The sequence below is a fragment of the Barbus barbus genome (genome assembly GCF_936440315.1).
Source record: "Barbus barbus genome assembly, chromosome: 12".
NCBI classification, from domain to species: Eukaryota; Metazoa; Chordata; class Actinopteri; order Cypriniformes; family Cyprinidae; genus Barbus; species Barbus barbus.
Genome location: NC_136740.1, coordinates 17,734,543 through 17,759,250, shown reverse-complemented (window position 1 = coordinate 17,759,250; position 24,708 = coordinate 17,734,543). Strand labels below are relative to the sequence as shown.

The 24,708-nt window shown below is 40.0% G+C and overlaps 2 protein-coding genes across 2 annotated transcripts in view; both read left to right on the top strand.

Annotated features, from left to right (window-relative positions):
* Positions 1 to 13,796, top strand: part of LOC306878495 (multiple epidermal growth factor-like domains protein 8) — a 42,870-nt gene extending 29,074 nt beyond the window's left edge. Inside the window, exons 22-44 of the mRNA XM_079430910.1 lie at positions 783 to 1,034; positions 1,150 to 1,334; positions 1,419 to 1,632; positions 1,966 to 2,206; positions 2,319 to 2,451; positions 2,571 to 2,824; positions 2,938 to 3,048; positions 3,135 to 3,253; positions 3,335 to 3,572; positions 3,653 to 3,824; positions 4,992 to 5,155; positions 5,250 to 5,385; positions 5,490 to 5,721; positions 5,820 to 5,946; positions 6,734 to 6,944; positions 7,303 to 7,517; positions 7,608 to 7,803; positions 8,420 to 8,588; positions 8,684 to 8,876; positions 9,375 to 9,545; positions 9,643 to 9,773; positions 10,065 to 10,197; positions 10,287 to 13,796. Of these exons, the coding sequence (XP_079287036.1) occupies positions 783 to 1,034; positions 1,150 to 1,334; positions 1,419 to 1,632; positions 1,966 to 2,206; positions 2,319 to 2,451; positions 2,571 to 2,824; positions 2,938 to 3,048; positions 3,135 to 3,253; positions 3,335 to 3,572; positions 3,653 to 3,824; positions 4,992 to 5,155; positions 5,250 to 5,385; positions 5,490 to 5,721; positions 5,820 to 5,946; positions 6,734 to 6,944; positions 7,303 to 7,517; positions 7,608 to 7,803; positions 8,420 to 8,588; positions 8,684 to 8,876; positions 9,375 to 9,545; positions 9,643 to 9,773; positions 10,065 to 10,197; positions 10,287 to 11,765 (5,476 nt within the window). The 3' untranslated portion in view covers positions 11,766 to 13,796. The remainder of the gene's footprint in view (positions 1 to 782; positions 1,035 to 1,149; positions 1,335 to 1,418; positions 1,633 to 1,965; positions 2,207 to 2,318; positions 2,452 to 2,570; positions 2,825 to 2,937; positions 3,049 to 3,134; positions 3,254 to 3,334; positions 3,573 to 3,652; positions 3,825 to 4,991; positions 5,156 to 5,249; positions 5,386 to 5,489; positions 5,722 to 5,819; positions 5,947 to 6,733; positions 6,945 to 7,302; positions 7,518 to 7,607; positions 7,804 to 8,419; positions 8,589 to 8,683; positions 8,877 to 9,374; positions 9,546 to 9,642; positions 9,774 to 10,064; positions 10,198 to 10,286) is intronic.
* A 382-nt stretch (positions 13,797 to 14,178) lies between these two features.
* Positions 14,179 to 19,610, top strand: LOC306878414 (uncharacterized protein). The gene is made up of 3 exons (XM_079430761.1): positions 14,179 to 14,461; positions 14,982 to 15,498; positions 16,468 to 19,610. Exons 2-3 carry the CDS (start codon positions 14,997 to 14,999, stop codon positions 17,865 to 17,867), a joined length of 1,902 nt encoding a protein of 633 aa, XP_079286887.1. The 5' UTR covers positions 14,179 to 14,461; positions 14,982 to 14,996; the 3' UTR covers positions 17,868 to 19,610.
* The last annotated feature ends 5,098 nt before the right edge of the window (positions 19,611 to 24,708 follow it).

Here is a 24,708-nt window from a genome sequence, read left to right as displayed (position 1 = left end):
AATCAGCTGGTCTTCCTTTCTAAGAATTTGTGATTGTGATTTGTCATACTTTGTAATCTTTAGAAATGTATATGTTCCAAAGCTGCTAAGTTTACAAGACTCAGGAATGAGGTCAGGAAATATTTTTGTATCTTTATTTTATTTTTTTGGTTCTGAAACATGTTGCACAAAAATCTATGGTACTTAGAGTACAAAAGGTAATTTACAGTTTGTATGTTTATTTTTCTTTTCTAAGCCAATGTTTATTTTGGGAGTTATGCTAAAGTCTGTGCACTTGCATTGACAGTTAATATTTTTATTTAAACTTTATTTAACTTTGTAAAAAAAATTAAAATAAGCCATTTACATTTTTGAAGGTGTTGCTGAGGATCTATGTCTAATAAGCTATCTGATTTGTTAGACTTGTTAAACTAAGATGTGTTAGATTTGTTAAACAAATGTTAATTTTGATGGTACAGTAATTGTAATGCAAGTCTTGTTGAATGTTCTTTCTTTGCAGAATAGCACTTGCATTAAATCTTCACTTGATTAAAATATTCTTAAACATACATGGTAAGAGTATATTTTTATATGGGGACATTAGTTTGGTTGTATTGTACCTTTGTAATTAGCAAAATAGTCTTAAAAAACCAACTTGAAAAAGAATCGGGATAAAAATCGTGAATCGTGATTTCCCCAGAAAAAATCGTGATATAATATTTTTTCCATATCGCCCACCCCTACCTAGTGGCTAAATGAATGTGTCATTTGATTTTATTTACATCTCTACCTTCTTCCATCAGCCCTGAGCCTCAAACTTTATCGCCCCCTCGGTTAATGGAGCTTGAGATGGAGTTGGAGCTGGAGCTGCTTGAAGGGATGGAAGGAGATGGAGACGCCGTTTGGTCCTATCCATCCTGTCCAGATGTGGAGGAGTGTCGCTTGGGCTTGCATACCTGCCATCCCTCCGCTACCTGTGTCAACACCCCAACTTCCTATGAGTGTCACTGTGAAAGAGGCTTCACAGGAGATGGAGTGCACCACTGCAACCAGACGTGAGACTTTCTTTTACACTGTTACAAGGGTGGATGTATTTCTTTATTACAACTCAGGAATAATAGTACATAGTACATCCTTGCAATATATAATAACGTTCACGCTCTCTCTCAGATGTTATAACGAGTGCCGTCAGGGCCGGTGCAGCGGGAGTCCTCGGTTTGAGTGCGAGTGCTCTTTGGGTTGGACATCTGATCCAGCCACTCTGGTGCTGAGCGGAGTGGAGTGTGACGTGGATTGTGGATGTAACTTCCACAGCACTTGTATTACAGCTCCAGGGATCTGTGATCAGTGCCAGGGTAAAGATCCTTCCTGTGTGTTAACCCTCATTTTTCCATCCTTTTAATAATCATAAGCTACTATATTTTTCTTTTCTTCCTCAGACTGGACAACAGGGCCGCACTGTGAGCACTGCAAGCCTGGTAGTTTTGGCTCTGCTTTGGCAGGGGGTGAAGGTTGCATTCCCTGTCAGTGTAACGGCCATGGTGACGCTCTACAAGGATTCTGCCATAACCAGACCGGCCAGTGCTACTGTACCCACCACACCCAAGGCCCACACTGTGAATCTTGCCTGTCCGGATACTATGGAGACCCCAGGTAAGTCTGAGAATTAGATCTGTTTATTTGGTGTGGAAGGTGTCTTCAAATTCGAAGGCAGATGAAAATGTGGCGTAAACCAGGGGTTTTCATTTGGGTGTCTGCTGATTATTTGATCTCAAAGTTAAAGAACTTTGGTCTCAAAGATCACAAAAAAATTAAAATTGTCATCATCATGTGGTCTCTCCTGTTGCTCCAGTTATTTTGATAAAATGTTGGTAAGCAGTTGCTGGTTCCATACTATGGAAGTCAGTGGGATTTTAGGCCTAATCCTAAAATACAACACTTGGTTTTATACAATATGTAACATTGAAATTCACATTTCTCTCACAGGAACAATGGTACCTGTTTCAGGCAGTGTCAGGGTCGCTCTGTTCTGCTTTCTTCTTCCTCCTCTGTACCCCTGTCCCTCTCGTCCTCTCTGGGGTGGCATGGAGCAGTCGGTGGCCATGGTGGGCTCTCTCACTGCCTGTGGGTCCTCTCTGTGTCCCAGGATTTGGCACCATGCATGCCAGGGCAGTCATGCCCACCCGTGGCGCTGACCTGGCACCCAGATTCACACACACAGTGCACAGTGAGTAGATTATTCCACATCATTAATCTGTCAATTACTGTCAAAACAGCATAAAAAATATAGTTACAAGCAATATTTTGACCAGAAATATTTGCATTTCATTATTCAACAGAACTCCTATGTTTACGTATTTGACGGCTTGCCACAATTCCTTAGTAACGATGTTGTGCACTCTGACCACAACCTTATTGGAGCATTTTGTGGCACAACAAGAATGGAGCCAATTACTGTTGAAGCTACATCAGGTACTTGACAAAACTAAGGACGGAATAATTGTGTTTTTCATCACACACAAAGCAAAGTTAGATATAACTTTCAACGTAGCACCATGTAATTATAAATCAAGTGATTTCTTCTCCTCTAGGGGTTGTATCTGTGTATTTTGAGGCAAACGTTACCTCAGGACGTGCTCAGGGTTTTAATGCTTCGTTCTGGGTGAAGCGATGTGGAAATGCAAGTTCTGGAGAGGGTACAGCCGTCTCACTCGAGTGCCAGGCAGGAGCTCAGTGCATAAACGGGATCTGTGAATGTCCCCATGGTTTTGGTGGTCCACAGTGTGACCGTCCTGTCTGTCCAGGGAATTGTGGAGCAGAGGAAGGCAGAGGCATTTGCAACATGGTGTGTGACATTCTTATTGCAGAATGTCAATTATTTGCTTTAGAGCGTAAGAATCACACTAAAATGCATTTTAGGTATGTCCTCATCTTACATGTTTGTATATACTTTTACAGACCCTTGGCCTGTGTGTGTGTACAGAAGGCTGGGCTGGATCAGACTGTTCTTCTGTCTCGGACTCGGACAGCCTGGTTTGGGAAACGTTGCTTGACACTCAGCTCTCTGCAGTAAGATTAACTCTCTCCTTCAAGACTATAGGAATGAGTCTCTGTTCTTACAGACTCTCAGTTTTCTGTTTCATTTCCTTCTACAGAATAAGGCGCATAGGTTCCTTCAGAGGATGGGTCACTCCCTAGTGTCTGGGCCACAGGGCACTCTTTGGATGTATGGAGGCCTCTCACTCCCAGAGGGCATCCTTGGAAATGTTTACAGGTAAATTCTTGTATATTGTACTTGATGTAAATAATTTTTTTTTTATATACATATTTCTATAATACATTTTTATTGGTCTAGGTATTCCGTGGCTGATCGTCGCTGGACTCAAATGTTGACCAGTTCAATGGCGGAAAATTTAATGCCCCTGTCCCGATACCATCATGCCTCTGCTCTGGTGTATAATCATGACCCATTTTCTGGCTCCCAGGCAGCCACTCACAGTTTAATGTTTGTGGTTGGTGGGGTCACAAAGAAAGGTGTTTCAAATGACACATGGTGTCTGAACCTCAGCAGTCTGGTGTGGAAGCAGTATAAGGTTTGGCATGTTCAATATCCTCACAGTGCTCTTGTGCTCCTCTTCAACTGTGTAGAGTGTTAACTGACATCTGTGTTTAGAGCTCAGTGCTCCCCCCTGTGGCTGGACACACTCTAACTGTGCGAAGAGGCTCATCTGTGCTGCTGATTGGAGGTTACTCACCTGAGAATGGCTTTAATCATCATTTGCTGGAGTTTAATCCTCAATCTGGGAACTGGACTATCACTCCACACACTGGCACACCCCCTACAGGTAGAGAATGAACACTGCTCTTGTTCTGGCACGGTTGGGACATTTTGTCTGGCAAAACAGGCAATTAAAATGTTAAGTGCAATTATTTGTAAGGCAATTAATTGTCAGACATAGGGCTGTGCAATTAATTGCATGCGATTGTCATGCACATTTGGTCAGTAATGCCGGTTCCGTGATTGGCCGTAAATCGCCATCACCTGCTTTCAAATGGAGCGGCATTTACTACACAAAGCCGTAGTTCACTGACAAGCTAGGCAATTTCACGTTCATAATCGAATGCGATTCATCTGCAATTATGAATGCAAAATTTCCTAGCTTGTCAGTGAACTACGGCTCGGTGTAGTAAATGCCGCTCCATTTGAAAGCAGGTGATGGCGATTAAGCTTAAAGTTTAAGCTTAATACCTGTACACATTATGAAGAAATTATTTATTGAAATGGTTTACAATAAAGTAGGTTTTCTTTTTTAGGTTTTATGAACAAATATAGTATAGTATGCTATATTATACAGAAGTATACACTACAGTTAATTTTAATACTTTTAAGGAGGGGTGCATTCAATTAATTTAATGAAAGACTTTTATAATGTTGCTAAAGATTTCTGCCAAATAAATGCAATTTCATAAGCGCCACATCAGTATATAAGACTGTTTTCTGAAGGATCATGAAGACTGGAGTAATTTTAACTTTGATATACCAGGAATAAATTACATTTTAACAGTTATTTTAAACTGTACTAATATTTCACAATATTACAGTTTTTACAGTATTTTTGGTCAAATAAATGAGAGTGCCTCTCTGACCATAAAATACTACTTTGAAAAATATACAAAAAAATGTTACTGTCCCCAGACGTTTAAACAATAGTGTAGCTAGTAATATTTTAAATCTTTACAAATGTTTCAGATTTCTCTAATGGCTTCACTTAAGCAATTTCCTTTTCACATTGATGCTTTTGAAACACATAACAAATATAGTATTTTTTATTTATTGTTGTTATTGTCTTGAATTTTGCAATACTATTCAATAGTGATATATTTGTATCCTAAATTCTTCACTTTCTTCACCAATAATGGGCAAAAAGTATTTGCCATTACACCAAAATTAAAATGAAGAGAAACAGCTCTACACTCCTGGTTCAATTCTTCTTCTGTCATCATCTTTTCAGGTCTTTATGGCCACTCAGCAGTGTATCATGAACAGACTGATGCTGTGTACGTGTTTGGTGGTTACCGCTTCCACGTTGAAGCTGTAGAACCTTCAGGAGAACTTTACAGTCTTTATTACCCCAATCTTACTTGGTCTTTACTGGTGCCCTCCCAGGGAAACAAGGTAACTATAACAAACAAACAAATGGTGGGCAGAATGAAGAATGCATAAGCAGTTTGGCAGGTAGATGACACTAATCATCTCTCTCTTTCTCTAGCCTCTCTCTCGTTTCTTCCATGCGGCGGCTTTAGTGAAGGACACCATGGTAATTGTTGGAGGCAGGACAGGGGAAGAGGATTACAGCAACACAGTTTCTCTCTATCAAATCAACTGTAACACATGGATACAGCCAGGTAGCAGTCATATCTGGATACAGTATATTAATTATGCACTTGGTAACACTAGTCTGTGTTTACTGACAGAATGGTGTTGGCCTTTACTTGTACCATTTCTCTAGTGTCCTCGGTGGGTGAACCTGTAAACCGTTCGGTTTCCTTGGCTATGACTGGGTGGGGTGGTCGCCTGTTCCTGTCTGGAGGTTTTAATGGAGTGACACTGGGGCGACTTTTGACTCTTTCCTTGCCCAGTGACCCCTGCATCCTGCTGCCCACCCCTGAGGCCTGTAACAGCAGCACTGGTAGCTGTGTGTGGTGCAGAGGTACCTGTGCTTCATCAGACACTGCAGAAAGGTACTAAAGGAACTAGTATCATCTTTATTCACAGTAGGCTACTATGGCTACCAGAATGTTTTTTTAAATGACAATATCTCTTCTTCTCTTTTTAACAGATTGGGTTGTGCTATTGGACAGGCTACCTGTTCTCCCACTCCTCGTTCCCCAGATCAGTGCCGCAGACTCAAGACATGCAGCGAATGTTTGGCCCGCCATCCTAAAACATTTTCCAACCCTATGCAGGTACGATCATCACATCACAATCCAAAGTACTCCCATGGTGTAGTATTTTAAGACTGAGCAATTTAGTAAAAGCACTACATAGCCAAACCGTATCTAATTAACAGATTTGACTAGGCTTTTTATGTCCAGTGAAGACAAATCATATTGTGTACAGTATTGTTCAAAGGTTTGTGGTCGGTAAGTTTTTTTTTTCTTTTTTTGGTAAAAAAAAGATGTTTGAAACCAGCCTTTTATGCTCACCAATGCTGCATTCATTTGATCAGAAAATATAGTATAAAAACAGTGATGTGAAGTGTCAGTACAGTTTAAAATAATTTTAATATGTTTTAAAATGTATTTTTTATTTCTGTGATGGCAAAGGTGAATCGTCAGCAATCGTTACTCCAGTCTTCAGTGTCACATGATCTTTCAGAAATAGTCTTAATATGCTGATTTGGTGCTCAAGAAACATTTCTTATAAATACCAATGTTGAAAACAGCTGCTTAATATTTTTTTGTGGAAACTAATACATTTTTCAGGATTATTTGAATAGAAATTAGAACAGCGTGCATTTAAAATAGTTTTTTGTAACGATGTAAACATCTTTTTGATTTTTACTGGGATTTAGCATCACTTTTAATGTGTCCTTGCTGAATAAAATAATTATTTTCTTTTAAAAAAAATCTTACTGACCCCAAACTTCTGAACAGACACATTGCCACACTTTCTAAGATCAATAGGAAAGGTTTAAAAGTTAAAGCTGATCTTATAATTAAAAAATGGCATGAAATTCTCTCCATCTTTCAGCCTGCTCTGCAGTGTAAGTGGTGCACAAACTGTCCTGAGGGAGCATGTATCAGCAGCTCAGTAAGTTGCACATCAGAGCATGACTGCAGGATAAACCAAAGAGAGATCTTCCTCTCCAGTAACTGCACTGAAACCAGCTGTGAGGCTTCTGACTGCCCCAAATGCACAGCTTCTGGGAAATGCATGTGGACACGCCAGTTCAAACGCACAGGTGAGAGTGACCACACAATGGGCACGATTCTGTGGAGCCCCTAACAGGATTTCAAAGATTTTTTATTTGTTTTCAAAACTTCAGCGTTCTCTTGCAAAGTATTGCGGTCACTGAGAAACTTTGTATTTGCTTGAAAAAAAATTTAAATATAGGATTTCCTCCCACCTCATATAATTTCCATCACCATTTTTGCGTTCTTTTGCGAGAATGTGGCCTTCCCCAGAGAAACACATCCCACAGCCAGTGTTTCTTGTGGAATGCTGAAGTTTTACAAATTTAAACATCTTTTTATATGAAGGCCATCAAAAACAGCTTGTGCTAAACAGCTACAGTTTTGACTCTTGGTTTAACCATCCAGGTGAGACCAGACGTATCCTGAGTGTGAACCCAACTTATGACTGGACGTGTTTCAGCTATGCCTTGCTTAACGTGTCTCCTATGCAAGTGGAGTCCTCTCCACCAATGCCTTGCCCTGAACCCTGCCATGAAATCCAAACCTGCAGCCAGTGTTTAAGCTCTCGTGGCTCTGATGGAGGCTGGCAGCGCTGTGTATGGAGCATGGCACTGCAGCAGGTAAGATTTTCATAAAGTTTGTTCCAACTCGATAACTTGCTACAAGAAGTTCGACCCATAACCCTGTCACCTGTCCTATTTCCTCTCCAGTGTATGAGCCCCTCCTTTGTTCCGTTACGCTGTGAGGCGGGTCAGTGTGGCCGTTTGCTCGCGGATGAAGACTCCTGCTCTCCCCAGTGCTTCCAGCTCACTCAGTGCTCTCAGTGCATTTCCAGGCCACAGTGTGGCTGGTGTGCTATCCGTGGTGGAAACGGGGCAGGACGCTGTCTTCAGGGAGGACTGAATGGTACATGTATTTATAACTTTCTGCTGATTAAGCTAATGAAAATAATGCCACTGAATTTATGATTAGGTAGTGAGTAGTGAAACTTTTTAGAAGAATTGTTGGATGGTTTCATGTGGGTACAATCGGTTTGCTCGTTATTGCAGAAATGATGGGGACGGTCTTAAATTAATAATTTTTAGCCACAAGAAGGCAAAAATTTGTTATTCTAACGTATCGGAAAGGGGGAGAGGCTGAAGAGTGAAATGAGAGACAAAAAAGTACTACTAGTGTGTTGCTGGTAAAATATCCCGTTATATACAATAATATACACAATTATTTGAGCACCCATTGACGTGATTGACCAATAAGAATCAAGTATCACAGCGATATCTATAGAGTGCAACAGTACTCAACCCCATTTTTTTGAGCGTCCTTTGTTAAAGTATTTTTTCATTCATTGAAAAATTGCAAAACAAAGCGAATGGGATTTTTTACTTCCAGAACACTACTTTTGATATCTAACATACAGACAGGCCACTTGTGAGTTGTTAGGCTCCACACATTTCACACACATTTATCTGTTTGTTTTTTATGGGATTCAAACTTAATTGTCTTTCCTACTCTCTACTTACTGCAGGCGTGAGTGAGGCTTTTTGCCCACAGTGGAACAGTAGCTGGTCCTTCCTGCATTGCCCAGAGGAGGACGAGTGTGCCAATGGACACCACCACTGTAACATCACTCAGGACTGCCATGATCTGCCTGAAGGCTACCACTGCACCTGCAGACAGGGCTACGTTCTCAGCAGGTATATTTAACAACTTTCATTCTCAAACAATATCACTGACTTTCCCACGGTTGAGTAGTTCATTTATATTTTCTTCTCTAACTCTTCTTTTTCAGTGTGTCGGGCCAGTGTGAGCCAGTGTGCGCTCAAGGCTGTGTTAATGGGACCTGTGTGTCCCCAGGAGTCTGTCAGTGTCACTTTGGGTTTGTTGGAGAGAACTGCTCCTCACAGTGCCGCTGTAATAAACACAGTAACTGTAAAAGCATCTCTCAGCTGGACAGCTGTCTAAAGTGCAAGAATAACACAAAGGTACTGAAGCGTTTTATTGTATATTGTTATTGAAAATATCCTCTCATATTGCCATCTTTCTTTTCCATCTTTATTGCATAAGTCTCTTATGCTCAACAATGCTGAATTTATGTAATAAAAAGTGGTAAAAACAGTAATTGGGAAACATTCCAAATTTAAAATACAGTTTACTGTTTTTGCCTGTGGTGGTAAGCCAATACTTTAGTAGCCATTACTCCAGTCTCATGATCCTTCAGAAATCATTCTAATATGCTGATTTGGTGCTCAAGCAACATTTCTTATTATTATCACAGTTGAAATGTGGTGCTGCAAATTTTTTTTGGAAACTGTGATAAATTTTATGTAACATCATAAAAGTATTTACTGTAACTTTTGATCAATTTAATGGATTTAATGTGTCCTTGCAGAAAAGTATTTCCTTCAAAAGAAGACAGCAGTAATACTATGTTTGTGTTATTATTAGACTATAGGTCACCTCTATCGCTTTCTTATTTTTAGGGTCAGCACTGTGAAAAGTGCAAGCCGTTGTTTGTTGGCTCAGCCATGGGAGGTGGGATGTGTCGCCCCTGTCGTGAATTCTGCAGAGGAAACAGTGACATATGTCTGTCCAAAGAGGAGCATCGGAGGGCAATGGACAATCCAAAAGACTATCCACTAGACCGTGAGAGTGTAAGCAATTTTTGGAAATTGTCTTTCCTTTCTGTATTCGGTATATGAAGTCTTGTTGCAGGGCCTGAGTCATACATTATATGCTTTTGCTTCTCAGATTGAACATTGGGCAACAGAAGGCCCTACTGAAGACAATGCTGTGTGTGTGAGCTGTCAGAACAACAGTGTGGGGGATAAGTGTGAGAGCTGCCTAAGTGGCTACTTCCTGCTGCAAGGGAAGTGTGAGAAGTAAGTGCATCAGAAAATTTGCATAGTCTATAATTGTGCTTCAATATTTCTTTAGGTGTTTGTCACTTTTATTCTTCCGGGGTGCAATATATATGCAATATATTATTTAATTGGCTGTCAAAAGTTAGCGCATATTTACAGAAAATTGGAAAAAACGATTTGGCAGTTGGCTTCACAAGCATGTTAGAGATTGGAAAATGTCTCCATTTCAAAGGTTTTTACATCACATCACTTTGTAAAAAATACAATGTTTATGGATCTAACATCAGTATTTCCATTGTTTGTTTGTAGATGTCAGTGTAACGGCCATGCAGACACGTGTAATGAACATGATGGCACTGGTTGCCCCTGCCAGAACAACACTGAAACCTCATCCTGTCTGAGCAGCCCACAGAATGACCGCAAAGAATGTTACAGACAACAGGTAATGGCCAGTTCATTACAACCAATGACATTACACTCCATATTTCACAAATAAGACCTTATATGAAATCCTGTTTATTCTTCTTACAGTGTGCGAAATGCAAAGACTCATTCAATGGAAATCCGGTTAATGGGCGCCAGTGCTACCGGCAGTTCAATGTGGACAATGAATGCTGCTTTGACCCCACATCACAGGTCAACTGCTTCCATGAACCTAACATCCGCAATCTGCTTAGGGGCCGCACAGTGTTCTTTTCGGCCCAGCCCAAGTTCACTAACGTGGATATTCGCGTCACCATCGACGTTACGTTCGGAGAGGTTGAGGTCTATGTGTCCAATTCGCACGACACCTTCATTGTAGAGGTCGACCGCCAGACTGGTATGCATACCATCAAGATCGAGGATGAGGCCACCTCTGCTACCAATTCCCGCGGAGAAAAGGAGGTTCCTCTCGCACCACCGTCGCCCATGAAGGTGTTTGCGAACTCCTCCTCAGCATTGCTCGGCACGCTACAGGCCACAAAGTCGCACGGGACAGAACGTGAGATACGGGAAGAACGAACCGAAGGTCTCATAACCTACATCACCGTGTGGAAACCACAGACGGTGTTGATTGTACGTGGCGTACGGGACCGGGTGGTCATCACCTTCCCTCACGAAGTGCACTCGCTCAAGTCCAGCCGCTTCTATATCGCCCTGCGCGGCGTGGGCACGGATACTCATAACGGAGAATCCCAAGGCCTCCTCTTTCTCCGACAGGACCAGGCCCACATTGATCTCTTTGTCTTTTTCTCTGTTTTCTTCTCCTGCTTCTTCCTCTTCCTGTCCGTCTGTGTGCTTCTCTGGAAAGTCAAGCAGTTCTTAGACTTCCGCCGTGAGCAGCGGCGCCACATTCAAGAGATGACCAAGATGGCCTCTCGTCCGTTCGCTAAACTCACCGTCTACCTAGAGCCAGAGGAGCCGCAGCTGGTTTACTTGCCCTCGGCTGGAGGGGGCAGCACCGTGTCCCTCGCCCACATCCGGACAGCCAAGCTCGGTGGCATGGTGATGGGCCAGAGGGGACGACCCGGAGCTCTGTCCTACAAACACGACTCCGGCACAGGCACTGTCACTCATCACCACCACCATCTCGCTCTGAGTGGAGGCAACAACGGACAGCACCTTCCCCTGCACTACCTGAACACTCACCACTACGCACCCAGCTCTACGGCAAATCCAACCTCGCATCACCACCACCATCATCCGTCCTCACACGGCAGCTACCAGCATTTCTGCCGCTCCGACCCCTTCCTGTCCCAGCTCATGGGCTTTTCGTACTCGTCCTTCAAAGTTGGGCCAATCACTCTGGAGCCCACAGATGACGGGATGGCAGGGGTGGCCACTGTGCTCATACAGCTGCCAGGAGGCATCCTTGCTCCCAACCGGGCTTGCTTGGGTTCGGCGCTTGTCACTTTGCGGCAGAATTTGCAGGAGTACTGTGGACACGGAGGAGCAGGAACACATCCTGGAGCCGGGGGTGGCCGAAAAGGCTTGCTGGGCCATCAGCATCTAACCACCATGGCCATGTGAAGAGAACGTAATAAGATGAGGAGAAATAGATTGAAAAGGAAAAAACAATCATTTGAGTGAACAGGAAGGACAAAGGAAGTTGCAGAGATGTTTAAGGGACAGTCCACCCAAAAAATGAAAATTTTGCCATCATTTACTCACCATGTCGTTCCAGTTTCGTTGACTTTCTTCTGCGCAACACAAGATTTTTTTTGAAGAACTGTTTTTGTCCATACAAACAAAGTCAATGGGTTCCAAAACCAAAACGACTTTTTACAGAACAATTTTGGACCCCATTGACTTTAATTGTATAGATGAAAAAACACAGAAACATTTTACAAAATATTTTTCTTTGTGTTCCACTGGTTTTGAACGACGTGAAGGGTGAGTAAATTATGACCATTTTTTGGTTTGCTCTGTTGAGGGTTACAAAAGGGATGTATTTATTACAAGAGAGGAATAAGGTGAATCATTGGAAATGTGATTTGTACATATACTGTAATTAATTATTAGTTGTCGTTTACTTATCACTCCTAAAAAGCTCCATATTGACTTAAAGCAGCAACCTTTATGCAATGCACTACTCATATCTCCATGCTTTGTTGTTGTATTCTTTTGTCCTATATACACTACTGAAATCAGCTGGACAAGCTGATGACTACGGCATGACATATCGACCGGTGAAAAAGTTGTCTTTGCAGCTGAACCTATGTGCTTTATATCCTCATGTGACAATCTGAACTGCCATCCAAACCAAGAGACCAACATGTCCGCTTGAATGTGCAAAAGATTGATTGTCTGCAAAAAAACGGGCACAGATGTTGTAAAAAAAAACAATTAGTTGTAGTGCTTTTGTTACTGGTATTTTGTCATGGCTGTGATTGGTCGATGCTTCCTGTAATATAGCAGATTTGAATCTAGTCAATAGGTCTGTTTCATGGTGAGCCATTGGCTTATTTTTATACATATTCATTCAGACTGAAGATGCATTTCAGACTGTCAGTCGACGGTTTATGGTTACACATCCTTTTTGTTTGCATTAATTACATGCCTTTGCTCACTTTGCCTTGCCCAGATGCTAATATAACTGTGTGACCGAATCCTCACACTCTTTTTGTATTAAATTTAGGATTGAATTTCTATTCGAGTTTAGGCCATTAATCTTTAGTGCTGCAATTGTGTGTATGTGTGTATATATATATATATATATATATATATATATATATATATATGAAGGAATAAGCTGATTAACTAGGAACGTTACATTTTTTTTCCACATTGTGTAGGAAATGAAGGATACTGTTTTTTTTTTCCCCCTTTTCTTACACTATTTCATATTACTTTAATTTTTGTAGGATTTACAGCTAGTATTAACGATGTGCTAATGTTTTATTTCCGATGATCAATGAAATTTATCACACAAGCTGGGTTGCTGCAGCATTTTCATTTTTATTTGAATGATGGGTTCTGCTTAGCTAGATATATGAGATCTGTTGAACAAAAAGTGCAATGGAAATTTTAAACATTTATAGTATGCTCCTGGTGAGACACTATAAGGTAATGAAATGAAGAGGAGAAAACCCAGAAAACACTACAGTTTGTTACAGTATTGCCATTTAAATGGAAATTGCTTTATTGCTGATGCAGGCTGATGTAGAAAGTTACTTTTTCTTTTCTTTTTCTTTTTTTCTTTCTTTTTTTTAGAATTAGTCAGTGAATTATAAGATATTTTGAATAGTGTTAATTTGACGTTATGATTATTTAATGTAAATAACAGAAACATAACAGGAGAAGCCATATGTTTATCTCTGATTCCATTCCAGAGAAAGCAATTTTAAGCCAAGCTGGTTAATTTGTTAGGCTAAACCAGAAAAAGTGATTGTGATATAAATTATGCACAAGACCAAAACAGATTTAATTTGAATATGGTAAAGAAAGCTTTGTGTTCTGGTCAGACATTTTCAAATGCTTTTACAGTTTTTACTGTGTTTGGTGCACATGCCTGTGATGCTTAACAGCGGTTTGTCCATAATAAAATATCATCCATTAATGGTTACCAGGGTTTGTTGTGTTGTCTTTGTTTTTGTACCCGATTTGACACTTCTTCAAAAAATGAGACTAATGAGAGTAAAATTACCCACTGCAGTGTAAAACCAAAAACCGTAGCTGCACATTGATTAAAATTGAGTTATGATTGAAATTAGGTGTCTTAGTGATCTGTCTTGTGTTAGGTGGATTTATCTCTATTATATTAACGTTAGACGCTAAGAAAATACTGATAAATTTATCAAAACACACTGTATTTACGGACATTTACGTGATTTTAATGAGTTTAAATTTATTTTATTTGGAAGTTTTTAATATTTCCACTAAAATCCTAAAAGGGGAAAAAAAAGGTTCGGGAACTTTTATTTTGAAAAGCCGCGTTGACCTTATTTTGAAACGTGTTATCGTTGCTGGCTTTACCTAATATCATTATAATGCATTTCAGACCTGAAAAACAAGGTCAATGCAAACTGCTCCAGGTCTTTTATAGCTATACTGTCACTAGTATAACTAGACGAGTTGGTGTGATTTTAGCGGTGGCTGTTTGAGCTGTAGGATGCTGTACGCTGAGGGCTGTGACAGTCCACAGGACAATCAACACGGTCTGCAGCACAATCCAATATTCATTGCCGCCTAAATGCAGCAGATTAACTAAAGGTTTAGTATTTCCGGTAAGAACATTTTGTGCTCTATTTAATCAACGCGACACTTCTGTTTACATTTGCATGTCTGCAACCTGCTAATACTGTGACCTGAGCTAACGTTATATGAACCTCCATGATTAAACGTCCCTGCTGAAAAACACAAACCAGCCTTAGTTGTCCCAGCCTGGCCAGACCGTCTTCTTCGCTGGTTTTACAGGAGTTTTGAGCCGTTTTCAGCTGGTCTGACTGAGACCACCTGCTTGGCCACGCTGGTAAACCAGCTAGACTAGTTTGTCCAGGCTGTTAGGCCACCTTAAACTACCATGTTCCAAAACATAATTTTTCCAGCTAATTTTTTTTTTTTGTAAATTCAGATGCCTTACTTGATGTTGGAATTTGAGATTAGAGAAGAGAGGCCTCCACCTATTAGTTTGCATTATCTATAAAAATTTGAAATTATAATTCTAATAATATAAATGCTATATCAGGAATGTATTGTAAATAAAACCGTAAACTACATTATTGTCCTTCTCAAACATTTCTTTAGGTTGTGCACAAGAAGATGAACGCTAACTTGCTAAAGAAAAGAAAGTTATCCAGAAAAAAGAAAACTAAACAACTGCCAAAATGTGATAAAGAGCCATTGCCAACAAATGGTGATGGCATTAGTTCTGACACAAATGAAACCAAAACATCTAATGCCACTCAGGACTGTGCTGTGGACACCTGTCCTGCGGTCACACAGATCAAACCAGAAGAAGGAGAGCTGGAAGCTTTGGGAGTCCTGACGGTGTCCTCTGAACAACACCAACAACAGAAGCAGCAGAAAGTCAATTTCCAGCCTCATCCTCCTGCTTTCAGAGCATTCGTCCCAAAGACAGAACCAGATTGTGTCCCTTTAAACCCACCCAGTTTTCAGGTCAAAACTGAGCCTGACATTTTTGAAGTGCTGCAGAGAGAGTCTACTTTGATAGTGAAGGAGGAGAATGACAGCTGGAAGGAAGTGAAGCTGGAGACGCTAGATGAAAATTCTGTGGGTGATTCTGGCCTGGAGAAAAACACAGGTAATACATTTATTTAATATGCCCAAGCTTGTGAATTACACAGTTTAAATATATTAAAGTTGATAGCAAGAGGCATGCTTTGAAATCCTGAATCCTGAGTTTTTAATTTTCTTTTTTTAATTTCTATTTCATTTTAAGTTTGTTATTCCAGTATTAGGGTTTATATATATATTTTCATAATATATATTTGCAATGTATTTAGTTTTTATAATAGTTTTTAGTATTGTTTTCATCCAAAGTTAGTGTGTGTTAAATTATAAAATTTAAATACATTTTGCCACTGAATATCTCAGGGCGGTCTAGTGTCATCTAGTGGCATATTTATGCTTAATGAATGAGTCTTTTACAATTTGTATAATAATACAATATTTCCTGTATCAAATATTGATACCTATAAATATATCACTTTTTAATGAAATGTAATAATTGACTTATAATAAAGTTAAAAATGTATAAATAATACACATTCATTATAGCCTGTTTTATTATAGATAGTTTTGGAGTAATGCAAATGTTAATTTAGTTTCAGTTCTTCTAATTCTACAAGTTTTTATTTTAGTCTTTTTCATTTTTGCTAACATTAATGTCACTGCTTGTTAACCAATTTACCATGTATTTAAAACCGATATCTACTGTACTTAAAAATATATCATGTTTATAATGAAACTGACCAGTAGTTTGATTATAATGAAGTGTAACATTTATTTCAAAATATAAATATTTGTATACATTTTTTGTATGGTTACCTAATTTTAGGTATTGTATATAACTCCTGGAGGTTTGAATATTTATTTATTTAATTTAGTGTGAGGTCTTTCAGTTATTCCAGTTAGTTTTTATTTCAGTCTATGTTTTCTGGGGGTTGATTGATTGCAGATGAAAACCTAAACCTAAGAAGACTTGACATTTGACCAGATAAGACTGTTTCTTTATCAGTTGGCATATTTTTGTCCCTTTTCCTCTCCACAGCTTCCTCCTCCCTGATTTTTCCTTGTCCTCATTGCTCTGTGACTTTCACTGACTTTACATACTTGGACAAACACCTCAAATGGTGCCATCGAAGTGAATACCTGGCATGGGTGAAAAACCACAAAGTCTACAACTGCTCTAAAATATCCTCCGGGATGCTCAGCTGCTCATCGTGCCACTATCGGTTCTTCTCTCAGAGGCAGCTGGAGACCCATGTGCGCAAGGCCCACCTCCCAACACCCAAACCCATCCGAAAACGCTACACCTGCCCACAGTGTGATCGCAGCTTTGATTACATCGGTAACCTGAAAAACCACTGCCGCAGATGCCATGGCTTAGCCACAGAGTGTAAAGATGGACAAATTAACTGTGCTAAATGTGGTCAAAGCTTTGCTGGAGTCTGGGGTCTCGGACCACATCGCTGCCATGAGGACGAGAAGAAACCCAAGGTGGGTGTCAACGAACCCATTTGCACGGACCGTGGCTATTTGTGCCGAGACTGTGGCAAGAACTGCTCTACACTTCAAAGCCTGACGATACACAAACGCATTCATACTGGTGAGAAGCCATGCGTCTGCGAAGTCTGCGGCCGTGGATTTCATGATATGGGAAGTCTGCGGAGTCACAAAGTCATACATACAGGAATCCGGCCATTCAAGTGTCCCGAATGTGGTAAAGCATTCGCGAGGATGGCCAACCTCAGATGTCATCTGCGAACCCACACAGGCGAAAGGCCATACACTTGCCCCCAATGCGGGATGAGATTCAGCCACCGATCGACGCTTCGCATCCACCAACAAGTTCACTCCAAGGAAAAACCATTTTCATGCCCAGACTGTGGCAAAATGTTCTCTGCTCTGAGGTACGTGAAGGTCCACCAAAGAGCGCACAACTCAGAACGAATGCTGCAGTGTAGAGAATGTACGAAGACGTTTTCTCGGGAGGACGTGCTTAAGAGACACTTACGCATTCACACGGGTGAGCGGCCATACCATTGCAACATCTGCACCAAACGTTTCGTCCGCATCTCGCACTTGAAAAACCACATGCGAACACACACCGGTGAGAAACCGTACCGCTGCGAGCAGTGCGGCTCCAGCTACGCCCAATCTGGCGATTTGACCAAACACATGAGGAGACACACAGGGGAAAAACCCTTCGCCTGTTCTGACTGTGACCGCCGCTTCAACAACTCGGGCGACCTGAGCAAGCACAGGCGCAGTCACACGGGCCACAGACCCTACAAGTGTACGGAGTGCGGGAAGAGTTTTCTCATGCCCCAGCACCTGAAGTTACACAAACTAACACACACGGGCGAGAGGCCATACAGCTGCCCGCGGTGTCTCCGCACCTTCACTCGCCCGCACCATCTTTCTCAACACATGAAAAAGCACATATAAGGATGGAGAGCTGCACTACTTCTGTCTAATCTCAGTTTCATTGAGGAAATGAATTGGGAGTTCATCGATGAATTGGAAATCAGTTTACTTCTTAAAAGTGACTGAATCCAGATGCATGGTCTTCCTTTCTGAACTATAGGTTTAACATTATTGCTATTTTGCATGCTCAACTCCATTGGAGATATCAAGTGAATAGAATTAATGCCTTACAATGATTTTTGTTAATATGGGTAGCTAATGAACTGTGCTTTAAAGTGTCTGTTAGCAGTGTAGCTTGAATTGTTAAATAATTTAAAGTTCATATTTAACCTTTTAAAAACACTGTTGGTTCACAAGAATGAATGAAGATGAGATTTCTACGTCTGCTGTGGCCTAATAATATTCTATGATGATTATTATTATTATTTTAATATTAATCTGTGGGCTGTATGACGGAAGCATTCAAGGGCTGCATCTATAATTTGAGGTCTTTCTCTTTGCTGTACCAAAGGCATCTGCAAATATGAATAAAAGATGCATGTGAGGCAAAATTACAGAATTTTTATTTCTGTTTCAACACAAGTGCACTGTGTAGTAGTGATTTTAGTTTAATTCAATTTTGTGTTAATATGAAAGTATGCACTATTGCCTTTTTATAATTTTTTTTAATCATATTTTCAGATGCCTTGTGTGCAACAAAAAAGCAATTTTGTATTTGCCATCCGAATGCTTTATGGAGGGCACTGTAAATCTGTTCAATTGCGTGTTGAATTTTCTCGAAGTAAATACTGTAATGGGTTGGCTATTTTTCAGTTCATTGTTGTAGTTGATCCAGTTAATGTCACTGTTCAATGCCAAAGTATTCTGAGAGTAAGATATTTTAAAGTAAGAGTTGTATTATTATTGTGGCTAGTTAAGATTAAATAATTTTACATTTATGCTTTGAAGCACTGGTATTCCTGATGTAATCTAAAAAATGAGTATGAAGTTTTTAACATGTAAGTTCACAAGTTCACTTTTTTTTAAATAGATGAAATCAAATGAGTTGCGCTAAATAACTTAACGCAGTGCTTTCGTCATTGTATTGGCTTGAACTGTGCATCTGAAACTGTATTCTTATCTTAAAACAGTAAATACAATATGCAAACCATTGCCATTTTGTCTAAACCACTGTCTTTTGTCTTTCCTTCTCAGCTTGCGCACAGGCAACCAAAGCATCGTTGCAGTCTGTGCAGATGCTCAAAGCCAATAGCTGGATCACTTGGTCAAAGGGTCCAAACAGGTCTGCTTCAGTCAATGTTGGGGGAATAGCCCTATTATTTTTATGTCTGCGATTACGAGGACAGCAGCGTGACTGGTGCACCGACACAGATAACAAAGATGTATTTAGGGCTAAATAATATCGAGTCTACCTTTGTTTAAAGCTGGAATCAATACTTCTTAAAGCATGTCCATTTTTCATTTAGCAAGCCTCTTGTCTGAGAGGAGGGTCAGGGAGATGTATGGAAGGGAGTGTTTTAATTTTCTCTGTTGCTGTAGTAATAATAATTGTCAGAACAAGCACGGCTCCTAAAGATCGGGTGATAGGGAGGTGAGCCACACGCACAAAATGAATAGATTTTGAAAATTGAGACAGATTACATGACAGGTTTTTTTCCCCCCCTCACATGATTTTCTTGTTTTACAGGGTACGGACAGAAATGACCGTTGGAGACAGAGTAATATGGGTAAACTTAAGTTTTTGAATAAATGCTTTACAAACACTACTTCTGTATTTCACTAGCCATATCAGCCACTCTCTAAAGAATGTATATTGTATAATGTATGTTTAGAAATGGCCACAAACGTTACAATTTGGTAGCAGTTCCTCCTTTGGGGCACCAGGGGGAAACAGATATCTGTCAAAGTGTGCTTTTGGGAATTAGGATGTGCTTTGGTGCCATCTGTCTCTCTCTTGTGCTTCTCACTCTTCCCACAGTGAGACAACCTGCTGGGTTACTTCACACAAACAAGTGAAACAGCATAGCAGCTTCTAATGCGTAACATGCATTTCTGTTTGCGTTACTCCCATGTCTCCGTGTCAAATTATTATCATAAAATCATACTGAGCTGCTTTTACATATTTTTTTTCTATGTATTCATTAGGCACACCGACGACATTACCGCTCATTTCTTAAGAAGTTTTCAGGAACCAGGGCTTAAGATGGGTCACAGGACTCTGCGTTTTCTGTTGCGCTGCGTCTCGGGTTTTTGACGCAAGAACGCTGTTTGTGAGAACAGTAGTGGAACACACTACACGACTTTGAAAATCTGAACATATTTTAAAACACTAGATATCACACACTTGCCGACTTTGTAAATGGTTGCAGAAAAACTCAACATCATACATGAAATTACTAAGGGTCATGCACTACTAGACTTTCAAGTCGTTTCGAACACGCACACACACACAAATGAAAACGATGTGTGTTCTAATATTGCCTCAAACATCAACCATGTTGGATATGCTTCAACTGGATGGAATCAGGATGGTCTGAAGCTAAAAATAAGAGTTGGGGCCCATCACTAAACGATTTTCTGTGAACTGCGACTTCTCAAAATCTGCAGATTGGTGTTGACTAGCGTTGACCCCTCCAGACTATTCGGACAAAAATCTATGTAGAAGTCATGTAGTGTATTCCAGACTTTAGTTTACTACATAGCTGCTATGCTAACAAATGTGTTGACTTGTTTTCTGAGATCAGTTTGATCTTTGACCTGTGATTTGACCTGTGTTCTTTTGTAAAACGCTCCATCAACAGTCAGTGTTGAAACTCTAATAACCTTATTTACAGGCAGTTTTCTGACTGACCGTCTCTAGAATACTCTAAAATTGAATTACTTCAATGTTGAATTAAATAAGAGCCCTCTTGCACATTTTTCCCCCATCTCCAATTTTTTATATGTAATTCCAGGAATCCAATTTTCTCCATATTTTCTTTCAATACTCTTGTCAATTTGCTGAAGGAACACATTGTTGGCTTTGGTGTGCCGGTGTCACAGTGTCGTCTCGCTGCAGTGGTTTTGGCGTTTGTTGGCCTCAGAGGTCAGTGTGTGGGAAGAGCCGCCGGCTTTTGGGGTCTTCAGGGGGCTTTAGGGTAGCTGCGCCTGTGTCCCTTTGGGCTCAGCCAAGCCAAAATCCACTTCTCTCATTCATGAAAGGGTTACAACAGAGGTCAAATCACCACTTTCCACTCCCTGCGAATAACACAAGCCGTGCGTGAGGGATGGTTTATGTAGGCGTAGATGAAACTGTATTTTAGGTGTTTTTTTTTGGTCATGGTACTTTCTTGGCACGTATTAACTGCCTGAAAGCTCAGGCGCACAAAAGACAGTGAAAAGATGCTGTGAGTTTTGCTTAGGGGAGGATGGTTAGCACAGAAAACGAGTAGGGTCGGTGCTGTCAAACTCGAAATGAGGAGCTTCTCATTTTCGATTAGCATCATGGTGCGCACAATTGCCATCTTTTTATATGTTGTGCGCCTCCCAGCGCTGGTGCTTCTCATATAGCCCCAAATCTACAATCCACAACTGCTCCTTTCTTCTCCTCTTTATTTCTCCTCCCCAGTCCGCCCTTATGTCCTAACCTTTGGCTCTGGGTGTCTGTTTAGCACAGGGATAGAGATGTGGAGGGTGAGGGAGACTGACAGTGTGCGCTCCCCTACTCAGTAAATATGAACTGCACCCAACAGACAGCCTCATTTATCACAAGGGAAAGAGCGCGGGAGGGAAGGAGAGAGAGGGAAAAGGGATAACAGGCTGGGACGATGTGGCCTCAGCGAGCAGGAAGAGTGAGCGGGGATGAGAGACACGAGAGTAAGGAGGGGAAGACAAGAATAACACAACAACTCAAGCGAGCACGGGAGGAGAAAGACGACAAGCAGACGTGATGTTTAGAGGAGTCAAATAGTGGGATCAAAAGAATGTAGTTAGAAGAGAGGAGGTGTGGGAAAAGACGCAGGCCTGCTGAAATACTATGAGTGAAGAAGAGAGAGCAGAGACCTGACCGTGTGACCAGATGAAATGCTTAAAATCAAAAAGTGTTTGTGATAATTCTGCAGGTCTGAGCAGATCATAAGAGAATAAGGCAATGTGAGACTGAAAGGAACGACGATAGCTGTGCCTGGGGTCGGTGTAATGAATAAATCTCATTTTGATCTGCAGTGAATGAACTTATTAACGGATCACAACCTGTAATCTGGCTGTGAGTGTGGATCCTGACAACTCCGCTCCAGTTGATAAGGCTTTAATCCTCAGTGCTGAACACAGGTACTGACCACAGAGACCAAAGGTGACAGAGCTTAAGATGCTGACTTCAGTCATTATCGTCTGTGCTCAGTCAGACACTACCGCTTGCTAATGCAATTAAAGCACTAAAGGTAAAAGTTCAAAATAGTTGATGATCATTTCTACATGCCTTGCTTTATTAAGTGTCATATGCTTACTGAAGCTGCATGCACTATATTTTCAGAAGTTTTTTTTACATAATGGGCCCAAATTTAGCTTCAATCCAATATCATTTCCCACTCATTACTAGACACATTATCTATCTGTCTGTCTGTCTATCCATCTACAGTCAAACCAAAATGTATTTAGACACCTTCAGCATTTCTCACATTATCACAGTTTATTCACTATAGAAAATGGTAATAAAATGACAAGAACCCAGAGTTAAACTGTGTCAGAACAAATTCATCTTGATAATATCAGATAACTTTGATAGAAAAGTATGTAATGAATTAGGTTGAATAGCTGTCAGCTGTTAAAATTATGTACACAATTAGATAATACCAATTTAGGTCAACCAATTACCAAGCAATGCTTAATTTTGTTCAGTCTGCAGTGTAAAAAGTTTGCATTAGCAATTAAAGAAAAACACTTAAGCAAAACATGGTCAGGTCATAATTTTTGGTCCCAAATTTTTATCATACCACTGTATGAAGAATTTTTGAGTATAATGTTACAGTTTACTTTATTTTGCTATCCTCACTTACATAAATGAACTATAGTGTCCTGCGCCCACTAGTAAAAAGATATCAAAAATTATATCTGGTGTCTGAATAATTTGACTGTATTTAGTACTAGTACTACACATTAGTACTACACAATTGAATGTGTTTCAATACACTTACTAAAACGCTGCACAAGCAAATGTATTAATGGCACTTAATATTTTAGTGTGGTCAATCACCAGCTGCTTTATAGATTTCTACATAAAAAACATCAATATTTATTTTATGAAGCAGCAAACTTATCTGTATTTAAATGTATTGGATTAGAGCCTTCAGTATTTAAAATTATTCAGTGATATAAACTCATTTCTGTGCATAGCACCTGGTAATCACAGCCTATATGATATATTTAATATCCTTTTTAATAAAACTTTTTAACAGGGTTGGGACACTTGTAATTAAGGGCTCCTGTAATGAACTAGGCCTGAGTGGACTAATATCCCATAATTGGTGCTAATAGCTGCTAACGCGAAGCCAATTGTCTGCCAATAAGAACCTTGTACATTGCCCTCCAGTCTTTTTTATGGTCAGTATCTTGACCTCTGCATTCCCATTCCCAAAGACTGAAGGGCAGATTTTTTCATCTTTGCATTAAACTCTTTTCCCCCTTCATTCTTAAGACCAATTGAAAGCTCTCAACATGTTAATTTTTTATAACAAATACTCAGAGGTGTAAAAAGTACTCAAAAAAATTTACTCAAGTGAAAGTAAAGATACTCAGTGAAAATTTTACTCAATTAAAAGTACAGGTATCTGGCCAAAAACATACTTGAGTAAAAGTAAAAAAAGTACTACTTTAAATTGTACTCAAGCATTAAAAAAGTAGAAGTACTTTTTTTCTTTTCTGACAGACATTCAGACGTTTGGTTAAAGGGAGAAAACGAAACAAAATGCAATGGCACAGGTCAAACACATATCTAGTGCAGTGATAATTAAAATGCAGCAAAGCGGAACACACACAAAAAGGGAAAGGGATTAAAAGGAAACTCCATCCTTTCCTCCCTCATGCCACCCCGTATATATATATATATATGTGTATATATGTATATATGTGTATGTGTATATATGTGTATATATGTGTATATGTGTATATATATGTGTGTGTGTGTGTGTGTGTATATATATATAAATGAAAGAATGATGCGTTTACATAGAGCTTTATTCTGTATTGCTGTACACCCAAAGCGCTTTACAATCATGGGGGGGTCTCCTCAACCAGCACCAGTGTGCAGCATCCACCTGGATGATGCGACGGCAGCCACAGTACAACAGTGCGCTCACCACACACCAGCCACATATATATATATATATATATATATATATATATATATATATATATATATATATTAGTAAAGACAAAATTGCTCTGTTGGCTGTGGAGTCAAGACATTTACAAATATGATTAAAAGATGAATATGAGACAAAACGGAATGTCACATTTTATTATTGGGTGATTCAACACAGAGATGTTTTACCAGCTAAGAAGTTCAGCACTTGGGAGTTTGATCCCTCTATCTGATGTGAGCATAAGTATTGGAACAGTTGCCTCTCAGGTCTTTCTAAGTGATCTGCTGTGTCCTGTTGCATTAATTCTTCAGATATTAAAAGAAGGGAATGTGTCGTATCAGTTATATCCATTACTTCTGCATTCTGAATCTTGCATTCGATGATGACACACACAAACCAGGATGAAGACGAGGGAGCTGACTTTGAGAGAAAAGCAAGCAATTTGGATGCTAAAAGAAAAGAGGAAGTCAGTTTGAGCTCTAGCAAAAACAAAGGGTATGGAGGAATCAAGAGTTTGGAAACCA